Source organism: Lagopus muta, chromosome 1 (assembly GCF_023343835.1).
Source record: "Lagopus muta isolate bLagMut1 chromosome 1, bLagMut1 primary, whole genome shotgun sequence".
In the NCBI taxonomy this organism is placed as follows: domain Eukaryota; kingdom Metazoa; phylum Chordata; class Aves; order Galliformes; family Phasianidae; genus Lagopus; species Lagopus muta.
Genome location: NC_064433.1, coordinates 30,357,574 through 30,384,664, shown reverse-complemented (window position 1 = coordinate 30,384,664; position 27,091 = coordinate 30,357,574). Strand labels below are relative to the sequence as shown.

General features: G+C 36.2%; 1 protein-coding gene across 2 annotated transcripts in view; it reads right to left on the bottom strand.

Annotated features, from left to right (window-relative positions):
- Positions 1-27,091, bottom strand: part of ARID2 (AT-rich interaction domain 2) — a 105,450-nt gene that overhangs the window by 25,686 nt on the left and 52,673 nt on the right. For both annotated transcript variants that reach the window (XM_048947532.1, XM_048947521.1), the window contains 11 exons: positions 19,915-20,048; positions 18,887-19,105; positions 16,080-16,147; positions 7,885-7,951; positions 7,549-7,799; positions 6,331-6,427; positions 6,043-6,252; positions 5,580-5,747; positions 3,901-3,976; positions 782-916; positions 99-298 (listed from right to left, as the gene is read on the bottom strand). In XM_048947532.1, the coding sequence (XP_048803489.1) occupies positions 99-298; positions 782-916; positions 3,901-3,976; positions 5,580-5,747; positions 6,043-6,252; positions 6,331-6,427; positions 7,549-7,799; positions 7,885-7,951; positions 16,080-16,147; positions 18,887-19,105; positions 19,915-20,048 (1,625 nt within the window). The remainder of the gene's footprint in view (positions 1-98; positions 299-781; positions 917-3,900; positions 3,977-5,579; positions 5,748-6,042; positions 6,253-6,330; positions 6,428-7,548; positions 7,800-7,884; positions 7,952-16,079; positions 16,148-18,886; positions 19,106-19,914; positions 20,049-27,091) is intronic.

Genomic DNA, 27,091 nt, shown 5'->3' with positions numbered 1-27,091 from the left:
AATTCCAACGCTTACAAACTATTTTGGGTAACTTTTTAAAAAAAAATTGTTCTCTGAGAATCAATGCAGAATACTCAATATTTAAATGATTCAAAAACCTGCTGGCGAAGGAGACGAAGACACGTCAGGAATTGAATCAACCCGAACAATTGGGGTAGACGAAGCTGGCTGCTGCTGATAGTACATCTGAATGGGAAGTGGTATAGCTCTCCTCTTCACTCCTACCACATGTATATGTGCTTGACCATTGTTAATCGGATCTTCTACTCTCTTCACTGTATGATTTGGAAAGACAGTTCTGCCAAACAGAACACAGATCAGTGTTAATGAACACAATAACTTTACCCTCTTACAATGAGTGGCTTATTTTAAAAATATTAATCTAACGCTACTCTTACATGCACAGTAACTGCACCAGTGCCTGCATCTTTGCAATACAGCAGAATTGTCTGTAAGCTTCAGAGCATTCATCACAGGAGACCTGTGGTCAAACTGACATTGGCACAGACTTTGAACAAGTTAAGTGAAAACTACAGTATCTTCAAGAACTTTGTGAGAAAAAATTAAAAGGACTATAAGCACAGAAGCAAGTCTACTAAAGATACTGAAATAGGATGAAATCAAACTATAATCATATTTCAATTAAAATTCTAAAACTGCAGATCTTTCAAACCCAACTTAAAACCTCTTTTCTCAAAGAACTCTTAAGCTATGTGTTAACACTGCTAACACTGCATTACATACAACAGTTCCTTTTTTGCTGCACAAATTTTTCTCTTACCGCAGACATTTATAAAATCCAGTTGATGTTAGGATTCCACCTCGAGCTAATTTACTACACGTAGAGAGGTATTCAGAGTACATTTCTGCTCGAGAGATTGAGCAATCAAGATTCACCTCAAAATGGGCATTCAACCTGAAGATGAAAAAATGGACTATGAAGCAAAACAAAGTGACAGTACAGCTGTTAAAACATTTCTGTTTGTATGAGAGAATTTTGAGACATGATAACATAAATAATAAAATTGCAATCTATTGTCTTGTCCAATGTCTGTTCCACACTTTTCACTTCTTATGATGTCTAAGATATCCAGTCAGTATACAATCAATACTTTACTTACATAGAAATATGTAAAACAGTCCCCATATGTGCCTTTTTTGTTGCACATTCAGAAGCAACAAAAAAATAAAGATAGGATTTGTTTAGTGACCTCTCCTCCCCAAAACCTTTATGCTTATTTTTAATGACTCTTCTTTATCAAAAGATGGACTGCAGACTAGCTAATTCTTAATCAAATGTGTCTACGCTAAACCTACTGAACATTCATGTAAAAACCAATTATACACGAATACGGTCTTAATTCAAAACACAAGAAAGAACGGAGGTAGAATAACCACCTCAATCTGTGATTCTAAGAGATAGGAAGGCAGGAGAAATGGGACTTGAACTCTGAAAGAGCATGCACATAAGGCACGTACTTATTCCAGGAGTCATGCACTACGCAGGCATCATAAAATCCTTGAACAATCTATTCTGCCTGTCAATTTCCAGGGAAATTTCCAGAAGATTCTGTATCTCCTACAGAAGAATCTGCACAAATGCACACGCTACCCAGGAAGCTGTGAGAGATGGTAGCAGTTTCTATCTGTAGATTTTATTAATTCAAGATCCATTATTCCAGCCCAGAGACATGCCAAGAGATCATCCCCAGCAGTAAATGGACATAAGTAACTCTCTGCACAATTCTCTAATAGTGGGATCTGAACACAGGCTCAGACAGAACAAAAATATATTTAGGATGTCAGTATTCACTATGTGATGCTAGCACTTTAGAAAACTGCACTGCATTCTCCTTTGTAGAGCCTCATACTCCCCTAAGAGCTAAATGTTTCAAAGAAAAAAAAAGCAAAGGATTGCATTCTTTAAATCATGTTCTCTCATAAACAGTGAAGTATAAACAGTGAAGTGCAAGTGTAATGTCATTTCTCCTGCAGTTTAGTTACAATTTTATTATGACAAAAATTGAGATCACACTCTGTAATAGAAAGTCTAAGTAATAATTAAATCTGGCATATGAGACAAATGACTGTCCAGCTAGGAATATTCCATCAGGCTGACACACTGTCACTGGTACAAGCAGCATACAGGTCAGGACTTACAATGGTGGAACATGAACAGTGATTAGCACTTCCTGTCACATGCACTTATCTTACAAGAAGACTCATAAGCCAGCTTAGCCTGGGTAGAATATATCCAGGAAGGTCAGCTTAAATATATTTTTTTTCTACTGCTTCCAAGAGATAACTTTCCTAACATCTAAAATTATAATTTGCTCATTTTCCAGTTTCTGTTAAAAAATACAATGAAAATCTACCTGAATGCAAGACACTTCATGTCAGCACTGAGAAAAACACTTGCAAGGGGCTAGTTCTCTGTTCTAGATTTGAATTCTTTTAATTTTTCTTTTGTCAGCACAGATAATATTTAAGGAAGATTTTCAGATGTTATATTTTATTATTCACTGGCTCATGCCTATCACCGGAAGAAAATTAAGAACAAAATACTAGTACTGCTCATCACTAATAGCTGCAGAAGCACACTGCATGCAGACTCTCCAAATCTTCTCCAAACCGAGCAGACTTTCCGAATCTTCCTGATACTATGATATACTGTTCTTTCCATTACTTCTTGTCTTGAGATGGTACTGCACAGTTACATAATGGTACTTACCAATACTTATTTTAACAGCCAAAACTCATATTTTACAATCTATGCACAGTGCAAAATTCACCTTGCCTAAAACCTTACTTCTGCAAGCTAGATATCCCCAATGCTCCCCACACTTAAGAGAGAGAAAGCAGCAGCAGAAGGTAATCTGTAATCTTGCCAGAAATCAGCCAGATGAAGACACTTATTTTAACTACAGGGAAATCTCCCCATCAATAACTAAAAAGCAGTCTAGAAAACCATCTCTGAGTAGCTAAAAGCTAAAACCATGTAGATGCTAAGTTGAAGCGTGGTGATCCCAACTTCAGGCATTCTCTTTTAAATATTTAAAGATGAAATTGTCAGTCAATGAACGGATTGCAAACAACAGCACAAGAACAACATCACCTGACCAAGAAGAACCTTTAATATTTCTCCCATAAAAACAATATTTTGCTGGAAGTAAAAACACTAAGCTTTTACAAATAGTAACTACTTCATTTTGAAGGCCATTGTCTGATCAGTAACTGATCAGACAGAATCAACTGATGAACGCATGAAGTGTGGAGTAGAAGCAGAAGTCCAAAATGAAGTGATTTATACAAATATCTAGCACGTGAGATTTACATAAATTAAAAATAGTTCAGAAAGATGATGCTTAGTCTACAGAAGAACCATAAGCAGAACAGATTTCTTCTTACTATCTGACAAGCAGCCAACAGTGACAATACTAGATAAAAATGAGAGAACTCAGAAGGGAAGCTTTAATATTCCCTAGCCTGTTTGAGATTTACAACGATCACATGAGAGTTTTGCAAGGCCTAGCTTTATAATTTCAGGATTACTTTTACATTGGTGCAGAAACATGGCAAAACATTACCTGATGAAAGTACTCGTGAAACACAAAATGCTGCTTTACAACTTAATAAAGGTCAATGCAAAAGTTAAAAATCTAATCAAATTATACTCTAAGAGAGAATTTCAGTCTTCAACTGTCCAAGAATGAACGCGTTGGTTGAGTTGTTTTTTTTCCATACTCCTTCAAAGCAAGGACAGAATAGTTTTACTTCATACTTTTCAGAAAAAGCAGTCAAACAATGATAGAAGCAAGTCAGAACAATCTCTGACTCATGAATACAGACATTATTATTTTTCTTCTTCATTTACATATTTGAACAGAATGATGCACTTACCACTGACATGCAAATTTCTCACTGTCTATTTCTACTATTCCTGGTGGTGGAGCAACATGTGGTGCTGTTCTAGAGGCTGTAGGGAAGGAAAAAAAAGTATTAGCTGAATGAAGGAAATGACTTTCACTGCCATAACTTTCAATGGGACAGTTTCTCCTGTTTTTTGCAAGCAGGGTATTTCCAACTAAAGTAAGCTGCAGAGGTGGCATAAGGCACACTACAGACTTGCTCCAATTTACCGAAATTAAGCAGGTACTTTTCCAACTCCTAACCTGAGACAAGTTTAACGTAAAGAATTTGTTGCAACATCATACTGATTTCTTCACCTGTTTACTCCCTTAAGACATACTCTTTTCCAGCCACTTTCACTGAGGTATCTGAACATGCTCAAGAAACACAGGACACACAAGTTAGTAAGAGGGCTGCTTCAAAAGTAGTGCCTTCTATTTTATTATGTTGGTCCACGATGTCAGAGGCACTTGATGGTGGTATGGCAGTAGAGGTTGAACCTTTCCACCAACATCCTGCTACATTTTGTTGCAGTGTGACAGATAGCAGCAAAGGTGCTGACAAAATGGTGCCTGACATGGAAGTGCATATGAAGCACAGTTGTTACTGAATTCTTCCATGTGGAAAAAAGTAGTACCCAGTGACATTCAACACTTGTGAACACGTATGTAGATCAAAAAGCAGATGCCAGCACAGTGAGGAGGTGGGTGGTGCATTTCAGCAATAGTAACAGCAGCATGAAACACAAAACACGTTCTGGATGGGCATGCAGATTTTTATGAGCGCAGTGTGCAGGCTCTTGTTCATCACTGGCAAAAACCCATTACTAATGTTCCTAACTGTTGAAAAATATGGTTTTGTAGCTCAGAATTTGCTCTATCAAATAGCGTTACTGCGCTCTTGTATTTGTTGTAATTTTCCAGGAAATAAACAGAAGGCATTACTTTTGGAGCGATCTACATATCTGTCACATTTTTCTTCAGAATGAATACCTCTGTTCCTCTTGTGTGAACCTGAGGCATACTGCTTTTATTTACTCAGGTGCTTTTATTAATAAAAACAGAATGACATTTACGTGTTTTCCTGATTGACTAACAAATGCTGCGTCATCAACTTCAAAAGGACTAATATTTAACTCTAAAATAAGACTGCAGAAGTTAATCCTTAAAATCTAATTAATAGATAAGGTCAATTAAGAAAACACTTTTCACGCTTTAAATAATGCAGTAAAAATTGGGCTCACATCACAATGAGCTGTTTAGCAGCTTCAAAATAGGCATTCCATACGCCTCTCATCTCTGTAATTCTACCAAACAGTTTATGTTGCTGACCAATAATATTCTGTATAAAATGCAATATAAAATAACTTGTTTCCATTATTTCCGGAGAACTAATCTAGAATAAATACTCTTTCAAATGAAAAAAGTTAAGAACAGTGTGCATAATTTTTCAGTAAATTTTAGAAAGAGCAACTGAAATATATTAAGATTCCTTCTTTTTCACAACAGCTTTAGCTACCAAAACGTTCTATTTGCTTCCTGAACAAGCATCCAAGAAAGACACCATACGCTTACTTACATAACCCAATCAGAAACCTCCAAAGGACAGAAATCACATACGTCATATAGAAAACTCTGCAGCAAAGTATGTTCCTTTGTAGTGGTACTAACCTGCGATACCTGCTGCGTGTGCCTGTGAAGAACCATGATCCATCATGGGTGGTCTGACATCAGGTACTCCTTGCTGGCTAACACACTGATGTTCAATGAGTTTAACAGCAGTAAGTGCATCAGGCCCAAACATTTGGATGTCCATAGAAACCAGACACACTAACGTATCTGAAGTATTAAATGCAAAACCAAAAATAACATTAGGACAACACAAATGAGGCTAGGATGTTCTGATTTGCTTTCAAATTGTCTTGTGTTGAATGAAACCAAGCCTCTGTATGCTTCTGTAGATCTGTACTTATTAATGGCATTTAAAAAAATCTAGCTTTTGTAGTTACTAGCATAATGAATTTATTGCAAACACAAAGAATTTTAATATTTTTAACCACTGAATTTGACCTTTTCTGAAGTCTTTCTTTCTATGTAAGTGAGAATAGTGTATTTTGTCTTGCTTCTCTCTTACCTATGCTCTTCTCTACTTTAGAAATCTTTGTGCAGGCTACTTCTCCCATTTCTGTGAGCATGTATAGCACCTCAAGTGCTGAGATTACAAGCAGCACATCTGGTAGTGTGAGATGACATATGATCTCCTTGTACGACTCTTGATCCACATATTCACAGATTAAGACACCATTATCTTCAGCCTTACAAAGATTTGCCAAGATTTCCATGCCTGAAAAACAAATACAAAATAGTTTAACAGCAATAATTGCAATTCTGGAATCACAACAAGAATAGCTTGGTAACTTACCTCTCATTTTTAAAAATCTATCCCTTGACATGAGGCATTTTGTAACAGTGTGAAACATTAGATGAGTAGTTTTGAAATCAACAGGATCCAAGAGAAGCTGGAAAAGGAAAAAAAAAAAAAAAAAATCTATGACTAACACGATGCACATCATGCTACTAGTTCAAACCTTATTCAAATACATATTCCAAACTGTAAGATTGGAGAGTGTTTAAATGCAGCACAGCTATATAACACATATGTTCACAATGTCCCTTTTTTTCTTTGTTTGTTTTAACTTTAGTTAGCATTTTCAGTCCCCTCTTCCTTTCCTACTCTGAAGTAGCTGTCGAATTTATACTTTCGTAGGAATAACTAAAATAAGCTTATTTCTGTAAAGTCAATGGTATATTCAAATATTTGAGCATCCAAAAAAGAACAGAACTTGAGTAAGAGGCATTCCTTCCCAAATGCTACCACCACAACCATTCATCCTGTTTCTATCCAGTCCTACTTTTTGATCAGATCTCTCAAGACACTGAAACGTGTAACATTCTTTCTTATTCATGAGAAAATGGATACACAGTAAACAAAAATAGCTTTTTCAGACAGTAGACCAATCCTTCAAGCCTCATTCTCTGGTATCTAGCATTTTAAATTAAATTTACTGGTTTTATTTTAAAATAATACATTGCCTTAACATATCTACTTGTAAAATCTGTATGATTTATGTGCACAATGATGACAGACTGGAACACCATATTTTATTACTTTCAAGTCTCTCTGAAAAGAAAAGGATGTCTCACATCATTCAAGCAGTACATTCAGGGCCATATGACTATCATACCAGTGTGCACTAAACACGGCATAAAAACCCCCACCACCCCCTTTCCCAAACATATGACTTTTAATTTATAACTGAAGGAAGTACAAAGCAAATGAGCAAGGGCACAGTATGCAGAAAGTAACTGATTTTTCTCCTCCCATCTGTAAAACTGAACTGAAAATTATGGAATATGAACTTCCTGCATATCCCCATATCATCATCCTTCTCCACACGAGTCCATTTAAACAAACCAATACACACAACCTGTATTTTACTTTGGGCTGTTGCTATTTTCAGATTAAGAGAATTATTTACTATTTCATTCAGTGATCGAGGAAGAGCGATTTATTTAATTAACATTAAAGCAAAGCCTTTATCAAACAATATTTTAATTATTCTGTTTGGAAGAACATTACCTCTGCTGCAATATTTCCCAGCGTGTCAAGCCCCAACTGCCGCAGAGAAATAAAATGACTATGAGCAGAGAGTAGCAGGAACCGAAGACAAGTACGATTAGCTGCCAGAAGTTTAACATTTCCCTCTTCAAAAGAAAGATTACGTAAAATCACTGCAATCTGCAGTACCCGCTGCCCTTCGATATCATTAATGCCCAGTTTGCGAGGTGGATGAAATAAGGATTCCCAAATCCAATCTTCTGATGGAATATCTGCAGAGGAAATAGATTTATTTTAATCCTTCCTTTCCTATGTTTACAAACACACACGTATGTGATTTTAGTCAAGATTTCTCACCTTGAGATTTGCTTCTGTCAGAAATTAGGTCACGTACTTCAATATCCTCAACAATATCCCTCCAAAACTGAAGAAAAAATTAGAAATACACTTAATTTTTAGTGGATTATATTTCTTGAAATACTATTTTTATTCCCAGCACTTTAAAATACTTTTGAATGGGAGAAAGTTTACTCTTTAAAAATCCCCCAGTACCTTGAGTCTTATCTAACAATAACACAACTTTTCAGTCATTGAATGATATACATGTCGGAAGCTCTTTCTTTTTCAAGCACCAGAAGTATGTGTTCATGATGAACCAACTCTACCCTGGTCCTACATTGCTGATACACATACTGAAACTACACGGATAGTTTTCCACAAAAAAATTAGAAATTCAGCAGTAAGTGGGGAAAAAAGTAGAAGTCATTTTTGTTCACTCCCTACAAGCAGTGAAGTCCTAAGGAAGATGACCCTGAGTTTCAGCAAATCTTAGCTCCTGCCCCAAGTCCAGCACTTAGGATCTCTATCTGGACAGACACGTTAAATCTCCTGTGTTTTTTCCACATCACCTTAAATCAATGAAAACAGAATCAACAACCACCATCACATCACCAGCAGCCTTATTCATAAAGCAAATCAGAATATTTCAGCAGACTAGAATTCAAATTGCTCTACAAATAGATAGATACAATGGCCGATCTGTAAATGGTTATGTTGCTACAACTGCTGAAGTAACAATCACTCAAGGGATCAAGTTTGCAAGCTAGTAAAAACATACACTCTAATATATACTAATACAAATATATATCTATATATATATTCTAACATATTTGTTTCAATAAAAATATACACTTTCCTATGACTAATGTATATATTCCTGACTCACTAATGAAATACAGCTACTCTACTAGCCATGAAAACAGAATAAAAGCACATATAAATCTTGATTAAAAGGAAAGGATGGTACGTCCAGCCAAGCAGCAGAAATTATGCTATGCAAATATAATTACTAAATTACAGCACTCATACCAAGCTTGACACTGTTATCTTCTTGAAAAAAAACAGAATACTAAGATTTTCTAAATTGGAAAGAATTTTATTTTCCACCACAATGCCAGTAAACAACATCCAAATGCTGTTTAGTAAAGAGGGCTGCTTGCACAGAAAGGATTATTACCTCATTTTAGTAAAGACAAGAACAGCCACATAAAGTCTAACTTCTCATCGCTTGTGACAACACATTTTTCAAGTTAATTTTGAGGCTACCATGAAAACTGAAGGAAGACCAAGGCACAGAAGTAAAGTTTACTGAATGTACTTCATTTTGACCTGCCTTTCCTGAAACTTGTTCCATAAACGTTGCAAAGAGCACACAGAAGTCTATCTCCTGGAAATGCGTTGGTCAGTATCCTTTAGAATGCTTCCTTTTAGAAAAGACAATAAGCCTTCATATTCCACTGCTAAAGAAAAATCTTACAAGCTTTTGAAGATCAGTTGTTTGATCAGTTAAGGATTTCATTTTATATACTTTTTTTAGGTGAGAGGCTGAAAGTCTTCATCTTTAACAAAAACCTATTTGGAAGTGGATGAAGTCAAACACTGTCATGTTGAGACTGTTATCACATGTTAAATGGTAAAACAGCATAATGTTTTCAAAGCTAAAATTCTCCAATCTATTTTTTTTGCCACTCAATACTTCAGCTCATAGTCCAAAACGTAACATTCAACAATCTCCAGAAATAAGAAGTCTCAAATGAGCAAATTTTTTGTCTACACGGCAAATCATAGAATGGTTCAGGCTGGAAGGGACCTTTAAGACCATGTAGTTCAACCTCCCCTGCTACAGGCAGGGACACCTTCCCCTATACCAGGTTGCTCAAAGCCCCATCCAGCCTGGCCTTGAGTGCTTCCAGGAAGCGGCATCCACAGCCTCACTGGGCAACCTGTTCCAGTGTCTCACCACCCTCACAGTAAAGAACTTCTTTCGGATATCCAATCATCTTGGACACATTCTCAAAAGGATGGAAAATGAGGATATAAGCTTTTTGCAGATGAAGACACAACAGGTACTGCTGAAATTAAAGCCTCACAGTCCTAAATTCTCACCATCTCACCTAATATTTCACTACATGCTTGAACACCTGAAAAACTCTTCCATTCCTTAAGAAGCAGTTTGTAAAATAATTCTAGCTGTCAGGTCAGATAACATTTCCCCCTCCCAGAAAAGAAAAAGACACAGTTTCTTTGTGTAAGTTAAAATGAGATACCAAAGCACCAAAGAAAGTTTACCTACAGTTATTTAACTGTTACTCTGAACTGTTTCATTATATAGTCTGGTTGTGAACACAAGATGCTAACCACTTGAACTAGAGATTTTTGTGCCTCAGGATTACCTAGAACATACACATAAGCCTTGTTAGGTACTCAAAGCACACCAGAAGAACGTGTGCCCCACTGCCTCAGATCCTCCATATTCAAGAAATCTGGAGGTCTCTTAAGAGCTCTAAGGAGGAGAACCTGGAAGATTAGACGTGAACATACAGACAATATAACATTTATGAAGTATATGTTTTCTTCTTTCACGTTTATTTTTACATACATCACTGTGGATGATAATGCTCACACTCTTTTATCATATTCTCTTCAGCCTAGTCATAGAATCATAGAATCACAAGGTTGGAAACAACCTACAAGATCATCTAGTCCAACCGTCTCCTCACCACCATTGCCACCACAAGCACTAAACCACATCACGCAGCACATCATCCAGACGCCTCTTGAACACTGCCAGGGACGGCAACTTCACCACCTCCCTGGGCAGCCATTCCAGTGCCTGACCACGCTCTGAGAGAAATTCACACAAATAAGGCAGAAGAGCTTGTTTCTATATAGCATAAGGAAAAGAACCTAATTGATTCACCCACGACAGCTGACGATGATTCATTAGAGTGTTCAGGGAAATGCTATCACAACCAGAAGGTAGCAGTAAGTAATCCCTGGTTCTAGAACCAGTTGGGCTCTGGATTAGGAGAATATTCACTTCTTGTATTGATTAATACAGAGACATGAATATTGGTATGTTCAGACAGACACACACCAGTATATTCTTGGAGAAGATAAAAAAATAAACAAAAACAAACTCAGGAAACAACATTATGCTATCTTCCATTCAAGAGGCCAGAAACTTAAACAGCTTAACAAGCCAGTAACATGTTAAAAAATTCAAGTACATAAGGTAAAACCTAGGACATCTGGTAATTAACATAGCAATCTCAGAGATGGACAGCTAACTGTGGAAGGGACAGGATTTCCCAGGACTATAGTCATTGACAAGCATTTTGCAACAAGTCCTGGATGTACAGATGGAAGCTTGGTAGGTTTTAATCATCATTCTGAGCTCCAATACACCTGAAGGCTTCGCCCTAGATAGCTGCAATCTGCTCTTCTTTAATTACAAAAACCTTATAAAAAAAACCAAAGCAACATAGAAGAATAAAAAAGCATATAAACAAAGAATAGCATCTTGTTCTCAAAGTTATCCTCTGGAATACTTGTGAAATACAGATATTTCCACACCTAAGACAGACCTTTACATTGGAATCAAGTGTCCTGCTAGTAAATGATCGGGGGGAAAAAAAAAAAGAAAAGAAAAAAAAAAAAAAAAAAAAAAAGAAAAGAAACCGCCCTTCCTCTAACGCACTAGGGTTACCTCAGTGTTTGCCATCTTGTATACCTGAGTAAAGGTGTTGAGACATCTTAAGTTCAGAGTGAGATTGCAGCCTCTATTCCTTCTCTTTACACGGGAAGAGGGTCCTAAATCACCTTTTTTGGATTTAAGCAGACTGGCTTGATTGCTCTCAGTCCATTCAACATTTGTTTCCTGCCTAAGCAGGAAAGATCCCTGAAAAGAATGGGGGGGAGCAGAGAATGACAAGGTGGAAAATAGAATTACATGATCTACATACAATGTTTGAGATCCACCTGTGAGAAAAGAACAAGACAAAACATGCCAGCTTTATTTTCCTAAAGGCAAAAGTGGAAAAGGATGGGTTAGGTCAAGCTGTCTGGGCGCTCATTTTAAAAAAATATGGAGGCAAGAAAGCAAGCATCATAAGAAGTTTTTCTTCCCTACTACAAACTACGGATAGTTGCAGTTTGATACTACAGATAAACAGAAATGAACAGAAAGGAAGCAAAAGTGTAGCTCTTTTCAACATTTATTCCTATATTTTAGTTTGTTATATAATTTGAATATAAAGCTAAAAGTTGGAAGCAAACAAGTAATGCTTGCCTATGGGACAGCCCCCGATGGTAAGAGATAATGGCCAAGAGTTAAGGAACTTGATTCACGTGCACCATCTGATTACTGTCAATAGACAAGTTCCTCTGGAAAAAGATGCACAAGATTACACAGAATTCAGTGAAAATCAGATTAAATTTCTGTTCATAATAAACAATGGACATTTGAGCCCACAAATCATGTAATGTAGCAGCAATCGTGACTACTTATTGTCCAAGAAAAATAGTAGGGCAAGTGGAGCCAAGTCTGTGCTTAACAGCTTGATGGATCACTCAGAGAGAGAGGAGACATTTGAAAAGTCTTTCAGGCATTCGCATTTGGAACGATCTCTCTCTTTCTGCACATCATATGAGTCAGACTCAAAGAATAAATGCACAGTACGTTAAACTTCTAAGAAGAGAGCTGGACAACAAAATAACAACTTAATAACAAAAAAAAAAAAAAAAAGAAGAAAACTGGAGAACTAAAGCATTTTGCAAAGCAATAAAGAAAGCACAAAAACTGCATGAGAACAAACTTTGGAATTCCACAGCCAAGAACTCCAAGAACTTAAATAAGGACAAAGTTTTATTCCAAATAACTGGAGATTTAAGCTTAATGGCAGGAACGGGAAACCTCAAAAGGAGCAAAAGCAACAAACAGCTATAAAGGAAAACAGAAGGCATAATTAAAATGATATTCAAACTCTGACAATTAATGGAACAGAGACTGAGTATGTATTCATGTTCAAGATTTTGATTTAGTTTAGAGGGAAGCACTGTACAAAGGAGAATAAATAATACTATATATATAATAAATAATAAATAAAACTGAAATAATAAAAAAATTGTTTGGAAAGCTTGTAATGCAGGGAGGATTGGTAAAAAAAAAAAAAGAAAAAAGAATGGATTCTCAGGAAGGTTAGCATTAAATAAAGAAATACACCACTTTTCATCTTTACCTTCAACAGGACTATTAGTGGTGTCAGAGGATACAACTAAAGATGCATATCCCTTTGTCTGTACGACGTTATCAGACTAGTAGACTGTTCTGAAAAATTCATGATACTACTGACCATTTACAAAGCTTCACAAATGACAGCTTACACGAATTGCGAAAAATGAAGTTGTTATATATAGAAAAGAGAAAACAGAGCAGCAGCAATAAAACATCAAACACACAGATATTTCTATTTGCTCCTAAAATGCTGTCTAAAGAAAAAGACAGATAAAATTTAATCTTTTTTTGAACAGTATTTTAAAAATACTAGTATGATTAAGAGAACAAAGGCTGAAGTTTATTCTAAGCAAGTGTTAACATGTTCTAAATGCCATTTGAGAAATTTTTAATACATAATTCTATAATTACGCAAGCACAAAAAGATGTTGAAGTGCAGAAACTAAAACCTCCTGCAATCCAAAGTTTGATGTTTATGTTTATATATTATAATAATAAGCAGCAGCACCTTAGGAAAAATGTTAATTCAGTAATTGTAGCTAGACAGATGATACATGAAATGTTCTAAACATCAGATCACTTGTATTTTTGTACATTCCATTTGAAAAGCTATTTTCAGCTGAGCTCAGTTTGTTTTTGTTTTTTGGTTTTTTTTTGCATAAAATGGACGTACCAACACTTAAATTAACATTCATTTACCAACAACACAAATTACCAATTTCTCTATGAATCCTGAATTTAACCCTAAGAATAATTTTCACAAGTTCCAAGACTTCCAGAATTTCTCTGCAAAACAAAACCAAACACCCAGACTCCAACAAATGAAAAAACCACTGATGCCTGAGGGCAACGTTTACAAGCTCAACAGAATTTCTGTCAACTTAATTCCAATTAGCTTAGAATTCATACATTTGAGAAACATCTCTTCCCCCTACTTTCTATTTATCTCCACCCTTTCTATGTTCATGCTATCACAATGCTTTTACTTCATAATTCTCCACTTTTCCTCTCCTCAATAATAAGTCTTTTTTGTTTTCATTTTTACAGAAAATTCTAATTTGCTGCCATTGCAGTAGAGAAACAAACTGGAATGATGACTACAAAACCAAAAGAACTGGCAGTAAAACAGAAGCAAGCTGACAAGAATTGCAAAAAAGGTAATGTGAACAGTGAACGGAGGGAGCACACACTCAACAACCACTCTATTAACCTTAAAGGTATAAAAAGCAAATGCATTATATCTACCCTGCCAATCAAGTATCTCCATTCCATGTCGGGAAGTTCCCATCATGCTTTCTGTTTTCTGTTTTAATACATTCACAGCTGCAGTACAAAATAAAGGACTTCCCGCAGTGGGGTGAAACAAATGCTTAAAGTGAGAGGTCATGAAAAATGTGTATCCTTGGCATTAGAGATATTTTTAGATGTGGTGGTATGTTTCTAACGTGCTTTCAGAAGTCTTTCACTAGAGTGATACTATGCATATGTTGAATGCTCAAGAATAAACCTTGGAGAGTACCCAAGTTTGTTGTTAGTAAATTTTACTGCAGCTACAGTGGTTCTACTTAACACTCTCGTTAAAAACGTTTATCAGAACCATCTGCCTTTATCTGTCACAATTACTTAAATTTATATAATTAACGAACATATATCAAATTAGAATTCCACGTGGTTTTAAATGTTTACAGACCTAAATGTAGTACTTGTTGCTGCTCTGGATCAGCAACAGTCTGTGACAGCTTAGGGTGAAGTCAAAACAGAAGTGCTTAAAAAACAAACAAACAAACAAAACCACAACCTAAGGTATTTCAGACATCATTCTCAGTGGAAAAGGAAACAAATCTCTTAATACAAGTAAGAAAATAAGAAGCATTATTTTCCACATTTCAGCACACTTAAACCATGTTTTCAAGTTATACACTAACAAAAACTAAAGCTTACCTTTTTTCTTTTGTTAACTTGATTTAGGAAATAATTCTTGGGGGATCTATTCATTGACATTTCAACAATATTTATTGTTTAACTAACCCTATGGTAGTCCAGCTTTTCCCAAAATTGAGTTACATAAAAATGAAACAGAAGACAAATGGAAAGAGCTCCTAACAAATATTTCTTTACATAAAGACATTGGCAAGACACTTAAATACATGAAAAGATTACAAAATTGAGCAGAAAACTGTCTCCCAACCCGTAAATAACTTAGCAGCTCACTTTTTCATATTTTCATGTAATAAAAGCCATAAACTAGCAAAACACACTTTAACCTGGCTTTCTTCTACTTCAGTCACACAAATTTTCACCTGAAATTCTGTCTAAGGAAGTTGCTGTGCATCGCAGTAACTACGCTGAAATGTCAAATCTTTCAACTACAGTACACTGCAGGCTCTCACTCACCTCAAAACGTTCATCTAGAATAAGGAGCAAGCATTTACACAAAGCAACTTCTTTTATATTTTTAACCTCATTTCATTACTAATGCAGCACATCATGCCCTCTAGCGGAAAGATAAAAATGTCTTGTGCAAAAACACTAACTGAAACAAGCACACGTTCCTAACTGAATTAAATTTGCCTTATCTTCTTTGGGTTACGGTTCCTGTTTTCACAATTCAGAATGTTGTTGTGTGTTTGTTTCTGTTGTTGGTTCTTTTTACTGATCACAGCAGTTTTAAATATTACCTTTTTCTTTTTTTTTTCCTGCTAAATATGTTGGATAGGTTTTCTCTTCACATATTAGCTCTTAGGAATTGAAACATGGAACTTCTTATCCATTTACCTGCACCTACCTTCTACTTTTCTTCGTGCTTATCCCAACATTTTATGACAACTGTGACTTAGTGTTTCACTATATTTAAATGAAAGGAATGAAGTTGAGTAATTCAAGATACACATCCTGGTACACCTTACTTTTTCTTTTTTTAAAAGGGATTTGAGACCCACCACATGCAGTTTAAATAATTTAATATTCTTAAAATTACCTTAACAAAATCTCTATCAGTTTTCTCCTTCCATTCTTCTCCAAACACAGCAGAAAATGATCCTAAAGCTTTAAGCATAAAAAGCAGAATTCAGTATTAAAATTAAAAAAAAAAAAAGATTTGATCATTTTAACTTTTTTGCTAATCCACAAACCAAATAAAGATTCAACAACACTACAGACTATTCTAGCATCTCATTTTCCTTCAAAGAATCCTGTACTAAATCGGATAAACCTGAAATTTCTCCAGTGATTTAATTAACTTCTACTGCAGTTTTATAGTTTAAACAGAGAATTACCAGAAGAAGTGACTGGTTTATGAATTTCAAAATAAATAAATAAAAATCATGGGAAAATTCTCCTTAGCTCTCTTAAAGAAGGCAAGCGTTCAGTTTTCAACTTCACACAAACAACTATTTTCCATGTGCCCAGCATAAGCTGTAAACACTATTTCAGCACTCAAGCAAATTCCCACAACTGTTTTCTGAAAAGCAGAACAGTAGCACTGATAGTTTGACAGCACTCAGCTGAAAGCCACTATTTAACCAGGAAACCTAATCAGTGCTCTTGGATGTTTAATGGAGTCAGTACCACAGATTTTCTAACCATTACCGCTTGCAAGTAGCAGATAAGATTCAGTCTCTATAAAACTAAGCTTTGTCTTGCAATATTCTGTAATAAACTAATGGCAAGTAATGCCACACTTTTTATTTATTTATTTATTTTACATTTTGGTTTGTAATGTTTCAATGCTTAGAGCAAAACTTAACAGATCTCATTTCCAAGACTTATTTCATCTTCTACAGAACTCAAACCAGGGCTTTATGCAGCATTTCATAGCACAGATACTACATAAACACCTCAAGCCTCTGGGACTGTCCTACTACATGTAGTACAACTGTCAACAAACTACTGAAGGGTCAGAGAAGGAGCTGAAAACATATTTTTCTTGTTACCTAGAAACACTGCATTATAAATATTATTATCATTCTTAACACCTTAATTATAGACAAGCCAAGTCTAAAACCCACATTCATTTCAAATAAAATTAACCAGCTATCATTTACACCTGAAATTACTGTGACGGTATTTTCATAGTTTGCTATTACAGATTTTGTTTAATCACATAACTTGACAATTTACATTTAATACTTATAAAAGCTTCATGCTTAGAAGTACGTAAACATCACCCTTCGTTTCTCCAGTTTGTCTTAAACAGCCTGGGACTGCTGGGACACTCAGAAGATGTCATCTCTAGAGGCATCAGGTAAAATAAAAATGAAGCTTTCTCCACAGGGAAAGAAAAGAGTAAGCCTCATTCTATTCTTGCCACTCCTCATGACTACTGTCACTCAAATATTTTTCAATGTAAGCAGTAGAAGCACAGGCCAGCTATGGACAAGCCTGTGCTCGGATTCCAATGTAAGAGCCTGAGAAAACACTGCCTACCTTTGCAAAGTCCAAGAAATTGTGAAATAATACTACAAAATTTGATTATTGATTTCTAAATCCATCAATGGATCCACAATGAATGACAGCAAACTCAAATCTAGAAAGCAAGCATCCTTGGAACTATTAATGTAGAGGACTAAGTTTCATTGTTCTTAGAAAGTTCCTGTAATTGGGCTAGACAAAGATACTGACAGACCAGTATCTAATTGATCTGAGCTGAACTGAAAGGCAGAGGTACAAGTCAGAAACATAAGGGAGAAGTCAGAAAACACTAACGCAGTACTGAGGGGAAAAAAAAGCTACAGATCATTATGCAAAATTCTTCATGATATTAAAAGATTAAAAAAAAAAAAATCAAACCAAAAATCAGAATACAGTGTCTAACGTGGATTCTTCCACAGAATTTTAAAACTGAGTCTCTGACAAACCATGTTTGTGCTTACATGTGCAAAGCATATTTACACTCAACAGATACATATGATCATCTGTAGTAGCAGACAAACATATTCAGCTAAAAAATGTTCATTTCATCTATTTACTATGGTAAAAATTTTTTTTTAAGTTACATAAAAACAGTAAATACTTCCTCCCCATCACTATGAGATAGCAGATATGCTTTTATGATTTTAGGATGGTTTAGGATAACCTTTTTTTTTCCCATCTTCTTTTCTCCTTTCTACCCCCCTTCCCTGGCAGAGAGATAGACGAGCAATTAACAAGGAACAACTTGTCATGGAAGCCACACAACATTTTGAACTGAAGAACTTTTTTCACGTATTTTTTGTATATTGAGGGAACAGACTATCTTTAAAAACTGAAGTGTTAATACATTAACTATTTCTTATCCTTTGAGATTTGTTTTCTGAATTCACTACACTTGAATATGATGAGCCAAGATAAGACCTTGGTGGGTCAGTTTTCAGAGCACTCTTTTTTAGTTTTTAATTTGTGATTGTCACTAGGAAAGAATTAAGAAAAATCAGCACTGTCCTATGAATTCAGAAGAAAGCAGTAATGCACTACAAGTAATGGAAATCCAGTGCTGCAAATGTGAGCTGCACCAATAAAAAGCTAATTCTCACTTTTCTTTATATTGTTAAATAACACTGCTTCAAATTATTTAACTTAAAAGAGTATTTGTAATGCTACAAGTCTGATATAAACAGTAATTGAGAAAGAGGTTAAAAAATACCAAACAAACAAACAAAAAAAAAGGTATATTAAAAGAAAGAACAGGTACACTACAAAATAACAGCTATATTACAGGGTAACAAAGCACAAACAATTACTAAGGGTTGTGAAAAAAAGCAGTAAACAGGTATTGACTTTTCTGTTGCAAAAATGTCACATACTTACTGTCATCAAATACCCCAGCATTAGCAAGCAGTAACGTGATGATTTTAGGGTCCTTTTCAAGCTGCATGACATGCTTGCTTTCATTTGATAGAAGAGTACATACATTAATTGCAAAATCCACTTCATTTGGGAGTCCAGATAACAGTGAAAGCACCAATTTATTATAATCATTTGGTGAGTTAAAGTCCATAGACAGCCCATAGCTTTGACGAAGGTAATCTAAATAAGAAAAAAAATTAAAACATTTAGTTTTCATAACTAAATTGATTAATATTCAAATGGTATTTTGCCCAATATTTCTTTATGAGTGATATTTTTTAAAAATATTGTATTTCTAAAGTATTGCTTTTACAGCATTCAACTGATTTGCCCCATTTCCTTTGAATTTTGAAGATGTTACCTAATTGTGTACCATTCTACTTAGATATTAATGCCTTCAGAAACTCCAGAATGCAATATTGCAGTGTGATCTTCCAAAGAAAAGCTTTGAAAATGTGAACTTTAATTAAAGCAGAATAGAATTGTAATATGAAGTTGTTTTCTATGCACCAAATTACCCACCCTTTACACACAGCCCATGAGATTTATCGTTTTTTTCTGTTTGTTTTCCGACAGTGACACTTCAGTTTATAATTTACAACCAAGTTGATTCAGGTTTCTTATGCATGAACTTTATTCCTCAAATTTTGAAGCTTAAATAATCCTACGCTCAAACCCAGATACTTGGCTTTTTAGAGAAATGACTGAATCAATGGAAACAACATCTGTGACTTCTCAAGGTACGTTCTGTTTCAAGACAAATAACTTTAGTCCTGCTAATTCAAAGAAGAAACATTTGCTAATAAGTGTAATGGTTCACAGATTCTCATTCTATTGAGACTCACAGTGGAAAGTTTTTTGATGCATTAAATAAAGAAGCTACGATTTGATGATTTTAGTATTATTATAAATATATTTATACACAACTACTGTAGCTTGTTCTAAAATACATGGAAAAAGAAGTTACAGAACAAATCTCAAAAATTTACCTGACACACTGTGTTGCTGGTAGTTATAGGAAGTTGGGATTGCACCAATGGGAAGTTGTGGCTTTGGATTGCCTGGTTGTACCTCCTCATCCTCCTCACCAAAATGATGGACTTTTTCATACTTTTCTAGATAACTGGAATAAAATAAAACAAAAATAAAATAAAAAGATTTTGAGTATGTGTAACTAATCATTCTTATCTCTCAAGAACTGAACTGCCAAAGGAAACAAACATGGAGATATAGTGCAAATGGTAGTCAAATGGTACAGAACAAAGTCATACTCAGACTGACAACAGATGATACAGAAAGTGCAGGTATGTGAAATTTTGGCTTTAGGTATCAAAAATCTTCATAAACCTCAGCAACAATTCATAACAATTCAAACGACAGAATCACAGAACTGTAGGGGTTAGGAGGCACCTCTAGAGATTATTGAGTCCAACCCCCCTGCAAAGCAGGTTCCCTGTAGCAGGCTGCAAGGTGGGCATCCAGGCGGGTCTTCAGTACCTCCAGAGAAGAACCCATAACCTGTGCAGCCTGTTCCAGAGCTCCATCACCCTCACTGTGAAGAAGTTCTTTCACACATTGGTGCAGAACTTCCAATGCTCCATTTTATGGCCGTTCACCCTTGTCCTGTCCCAACCGACCACTGATAAGAGGCTGACCATCTCTTTTCGGATCCCACACTTAATTAAGATATTTATGAAGATTAATAAGATGACCTCTGAGTCTTCTTTTCTCAAGGCTGAACAGACCCAGTACAACCCACTGAGTCTTCTTGTGACTAAGCCCATTTCTGCAAAGTCAGTTTTTACTTTGCTACCCTACATAATTATTCTGTACAGTTTACCAATACCCTTACTGAGGTTAAGCCCAGAAAAACAGCTCCTTCCTTTCTTCTGACCTAAAGAAAAACAATGTACCAAATTCTATCTATTACACAAGATGAAGAGTTAAGATTCACTGCAGGCAGTGATTCAAGGTCAGAAACTGAGCCACAGCTGCAACTAATGACTATCAGAAATCCCTTTAAATCCTTTCAGAAAAATGCTGATATACTCTACACAGTGACAGATTATCCCAGAGAGGTCTGCAAGCACAGAAGCTACGTATACATCAAAAATCAAATAGCTAATCGGCTCAGTAAATTAATTATCTCAACTTAGTTATTCCAGCATTATAAACTGTAACTTTCTGAACATACAATGTTCCAAAATATAAAGACAGTATGACCACAGTGGCCTTCATTTTACAGACATGTAGCTATGACATCTCTAATGAAATTATTCCAAAGTTGCCTACATTTGGAAGCTTTCAATGTGTTGAAAAACAACATCAAGCCAATTAAATTGTACTCAAAATGCTACTTAATCAGGAGATCATTCAAAACATTTATCTTCCCGTTTGTATATAGTAAAAATATTTAACAAAAATAGGAGAAAAAAAAGCTTTTGATATAATTATCGTCAGCAGACACTGAAGCCACTGATTTATGGTGAATCAGAACGATTTTAAGCATTTATTTGAAGAAAACAGTATTATTGATGACCTTCAGGGAGTATTTTGTGCACATTATTATTTCATGAAACGAAGCATCAGTTTCATAACCACGCTCCTAACATGTTAGCAAATTCCAGAAGGAAGAAGAAAATTTCTGAGTTAGTAAGTTTTATATATACATATGTATATATACAGTTATACTATATATATATATATATATCTATCTATCTCACTGTACCCCACACAAGTATGATTGGAGTCTCACTGGTGCCTACGACATTCAAAGTATGTATGTTATCCTCAGGTGAACCACTGCCACATTGCCCTCTGTTAAAAAGTCCACAGCTTCACTGCACAACTATTTTTTTAGGGATTCAACAAAAAAGAAACTGCATTTAGTTACAGTTGCTGTTTCCTTTAAGCTAGAAATGATCATTTATGCTACTTATATCACATTTAAAATCTCAAAAAAACACACCCCTACAAAACTAAGTTGTTTACAACATTTTAAAACTTACAGGTCAACATTTCTCTACCCAAAGGTTTTTAAATCTAAATCCTATTTCTTTTCCACTTACTTCTTTCCCCTCTCATCCCACTTCTTTCCTTTCTCTTAAATCTGAAATCCAAAGATTAAGATCAAGTGCAATTCATAGGATCTCTATAGCAAAAGGCAATCATAAGCAGATGAGTATCACTCCTCTACTCCAAACAAACTGAAAAAAAATAGTTCATCTACACATATATTTTATTTCTGTTATAATAAAATGGTCATTTGGAGAGTCTAAAAACTAAGTAATTACATTACTATGAGAACTTCCTAATCATTTGATGAAAATTGTTAATAAAAGCAGTTAACACTAGTAGTATTTACATATGCATAAATTACTTTAAACTGAAGCACCTGCAGGGTGGGGTCCAAAATGGCAATGCTCAATGCCATTGCAACTGCAACAGCAAATAAGCCAAGCCAACCAGAACAGTGCAACCATTCCTTGGCTGCCTCCCATGACACGAGCCAGAAGGCCAGCAACTTTAAGGGTGTGTATAGCTGTGGGGGGCCCTTTCTGCATCCCCACAGAGAAACCTGCATCCTCTGCTCCTGTTTTTTCTCTGAGTGTCTGTATACCAATGCACACAGCATGAGGAATAAACAAAAAGAATTAGTGTGCGGTCACAGGGCTATGATCTCACTGCCATCACAGAGGCATGGCTGGGACAACTCGCAAGACTGGAATGCTGTTATGGATGGCTATGTACTTTTTAGGATAGATCAGCAAGTCGTGGCACTGAAGTTGCTCTTTATGTGAGAGAGCAGTTGGAATGTATCAGGCTCTGCCTAGAGAAGAACGATGAACAAGTGGAAAGCTTATGGGTGAGATTAGGGCCAGGCAAACAGGGGTAGCACACTGTGGGTGTTTACTACCAGCTGCCTGATCAGGAGGAGGAAGCTGATGAGGCTTCCCACACACAGCTGAAAATAGCCTCATGATGACAGGCACCAGTTCTCATGGGAGACTTCAATCACCCTGGTATTTTCTGGAGAAGCAATGCTGCCAGGCACATGTAGTCCAGAAGGTTCCTACAGTGTGTTGATGATAACTTTCTGATGCAGGAGGTGCAGGAGCCAACGAGGAGCGGCACGCTGTGGGAACCTGTTCTTACAAAGTACTGGTTAGGAATGTGAATGAAGACTGGGAGCACTCTTGGATGCAGCAAACATGAGATGGTGGAGTTGAGGATCTTACACAGAAGAAACTAGACTTCAGGAGAACCGTGACTTCTTCAGAGACCTATTTGGATGTGTCCCATGGATGAGAGTGCTGGCAGGTAAGTGGGCCTAAGAGAGCTGTTTGACATTCAAACATCACTACTTCCAAGACTGGTGCGTCCTGGAGCGTAAGAAATCGGGCAAAGGTGCCAGGAGACCCACATGGATGAGGAAGGAGCTCATGGAAAAACTCAAACAGAAGGAAAAAAAAAAATCTACAGAATGTGGAAATGGAGTCTGGGTACTTGAGTACAGAAATGTTGTCAGGACATGCAGGGATGCCACAAGGAAAACTAAGGCCCACCAGAAATTAAATCTGGTGAAGGAAGTCAAGGACAACAATAAAGGCTCTTCAAAATGTGTCAGTAGCAGAAGAATTTTGAGAAAAGAAAATGCAGGTCTGCTGCTGAAGTGGGTGCCCTTGTAACTGAGGACACTGAGACTGCAATGCCTTCTTTGCTTCAGTCAGTGTAAAAATAGTGAATAAAGACACACTGTGAAACGTAACACATGAAGTGGCATAGCCAAGCTTTCAAGTGTACAGTCAGAAATGGTGCATAACGTAATCTTATGAGTCCCATGACATCATGTGCTCTAGAGCGCATCTGCACTGGTTTCTCAACATTCAACATGTAGCAATCCTAAGACAGACACAAAAATGTTTCCTGCAATCAAATGCTCATCTCCAATTCTGAAAGCTCAGTAACCACAACTTTAAATCATCTGAAATGTACCTTACTCCCTCAGTGACAGAATCATCTATTTAAAGCTCCTACTATATCAATCTATGTAGTGGACAGCATCTCTTCCCTCTTCTGATCATCCTGAAGCCAGAAATATTTTTGTAACTGTGAACAAAAACCAAAATATGCCCGTGGCTTATGTATTCTGCCAGGCCAAATTCCTTCCTGTATGCATTAGTGGTTGGTATCTTAAGATAGACTTACCAGTGGCTTCTAAATTCAGGAAAAAGAGCACAGTTCTGCAGGATCCTGAACTAAGTATAAAGCTAAGAATTCTCAGTATCACAGTATTTTCAATTTACTGTGGCCCAAAATGGACCTTGAGAAGAGTTAACAGTTTTAAATACTGGTCACCACAACGGTCTAGCTGGAGAAAACTCACAAACTGTTCAGTAAATCACTGGGTCCGTCATCATTACTGCCACCATGCTCTGACTGAAGGAGTTTGTATTTTAACTGAAGTAACCAACACTGAAAGACAATTTCTCTTGTATTTACACATACACAAGTGAATGCTTTGTCTTGTACTCCACTGAGATCATCAAAAGCTACTGAAATCAAGGAAAAGACATAACACAGAAAGATACAGGCTTGCACAAAGTCCTGGACCAGATTAATCAAATCCATGAATAATTCTAACCCATTTAATGTGAAACTGTACACAAATATTGAGCTATCTCTTTAGGTCTTGATATACATATAAATAATCAAGACCTAAAGAGGTAGCTCCATGGTCTGCATGACTTTCTCTCCTGACCACCCCATCGCCATTCCTTAAGTGAGAACATTTAGCAAATCAAGAGAATTCTAGGTTGGTTTTCTGCTAGTTTATCAAAGTGAACAAGGGTCAGATGAACATTAGTACTGAAGCAGGGGAAATGCAGGCTGAGCACATGCACGTGCCATTTCACCAATGGCAGAAGCTAGACTGCCTTAGCTTGTCTAACAGGACTCTAGGAGTGCTGTGGCTAGATCTAATTTCCTCATACCTGTTGGACCAAGCCAAAGGTTGAGCTTAGCATAAAGCACTTTCATTGCTGAAAAAAAGGTTTCCTAAGAATACTTAATAAAAGCAAATAAAAATCCCTACAGAGAAAACACAGTTCTCAAAATACAGTGTGTTCACAATCACCTTTGTTTGGACTTGTCCATTCTGTCAAGAATGAATAGCTATTTAAGCTTAAAAAAAAAAAAAGAAGCCTGTATTCCAGAATAATCCACTTTGTTCCATGCTTTAAAGTACAAATACTGAACCTTATGCTTTTTATTAAACCCATGTCCCAGAAGAGCTGAGCACTATGAATATCCTTGATATACTCCTCTGTTAATACCTCCTTTATTAAAATGTGTAAATGCAGTTCTGTCAAACACAGGCATTCTGAAATTTTAAAGATCTCGTCCTCTTCCTTCCTCTGGAAGCAAATAACTACACTGTTTCCAACTCGACTGGACTAACAATTTGGGAGGATTTAGAAAAGTCTTATGGGTGTGTATAAATTAAAAGACCTTTGCAAACTAAAATTATCTTTGTGTGTGTGTGTGTTAACAATTCTGACAACGTTATCACGTCTTATTTCACAGGAAAACAGGATTCAACTCAACCTGAAGAGATGATGTACTTTTTCCCTCAGCCTAAACATGCACCGACTTCACCCTCAAAAACTCTCAGCTCCTCTAGCTCTCATTCAGTTCACCAAAGTTCCACATCGTCAGAGAACATTTTCTCTTTCCTAACACACCCCAAACTCATCTAAGCGTACTGAGGAAAAAGAAACCCACAAAGGCTAAAATGTTTTTTCCCCCTACCACAAGTGAAAAAAACTTACCTTACACCTATCACATACTCATCCATGTTAAGATCATGCTAGTTTAGAGGGAGGACATTTTACTATTTATGAATCCATGGAGCTTAACAACATTGTATTACTAAATTTCAGCTATAATAACCAAACCATAATAGCCTGACTTTGTGTGATTCCTTAATGCTACATTAGTACTGACTGTTTACAGACAACTGCACAGACCTCAATCCTTCAAACCCTCCTTTTGTTTACTGCAGAAAGAATGACCTGGAATTTTAGCGTAGAGAAGAAGCTTTGTAAATTAGCTTATTAAATGAGCTTTACTAGTCTTAAATACTAATCTTACCAATCTGGCACACAGCTTCTGTACAAACAGCAGAATACTTACCATAAAGACAGGTCTTGCTTTTAAAATGTAAAACATTTAAGTACAATAAAATGAGCTTTTCTATTACTGAAAAACAGCTGTGCAAAAGCCCACAAATTATGATCAGGTATTTACAAAAGGCTAATGCCATGTTTCAAAACAACCTACATCTTTATCTACAGACCAGAAATGCACACTTTAATCTCAGATTTTAGAGTCAGAAGGCTTCCTTAATTTGGCAAAGTCTCAGGTATACATATTAACAACATAGGTCTCAATCTTCTCATCCTCTCTTAATTTCAATGCCAATGAATGATTATGCTCTGAAAAATGCAGCTAATATGTACAAAAATGAACTAAAGCGACGAAATAGATGAAGGGCCAGAAGGAAATGACTAATAAAACAAGCAATTTATATAGGGTATAAAATTTTCATTGGTATCTGAGATGAAAACTAAGTACTACAATGAAGCATTGCTGATAATGGAATAATGATGAAATCTGGCTTGTGTACACACACCGAAAGGCTCCATCCTGCTACTGCATGGCATCTTACACTGACATTAGCCCAGTGAACGCATGACCTAAAATATTCAAGAAACTGAAACGCAATTTCAATTTATAACCCACTACCTCCTGTCAGCTTGGATCGTGCCTCTATTCTGAGAGACTTCACTTGAAAAAAGAAAAGTTAAAATTTCACTCCCTGTATTGGGGCACAATCAATTTGCCATGCATGACAACAGCAAAGATGGCATCAACTGTTACAGTCCAACAATCAATTCATTAGCTCCACATTCAGCTAAAGGAGAAGCAGGTGCCATTCTCCACCAGAGATCTCTTCCAAGTCTTTCCTAATTAATTTGTGGTGCTAGTTATAGGTTGCAATATTCAGTACACGTGGTGAAGCTTGGTGCCACACTCCCGATAGAAATGTCTGCTTAGAACCTAATGAGTCTGCTGCATCATGTCTAACATACTCACTCATTCCAT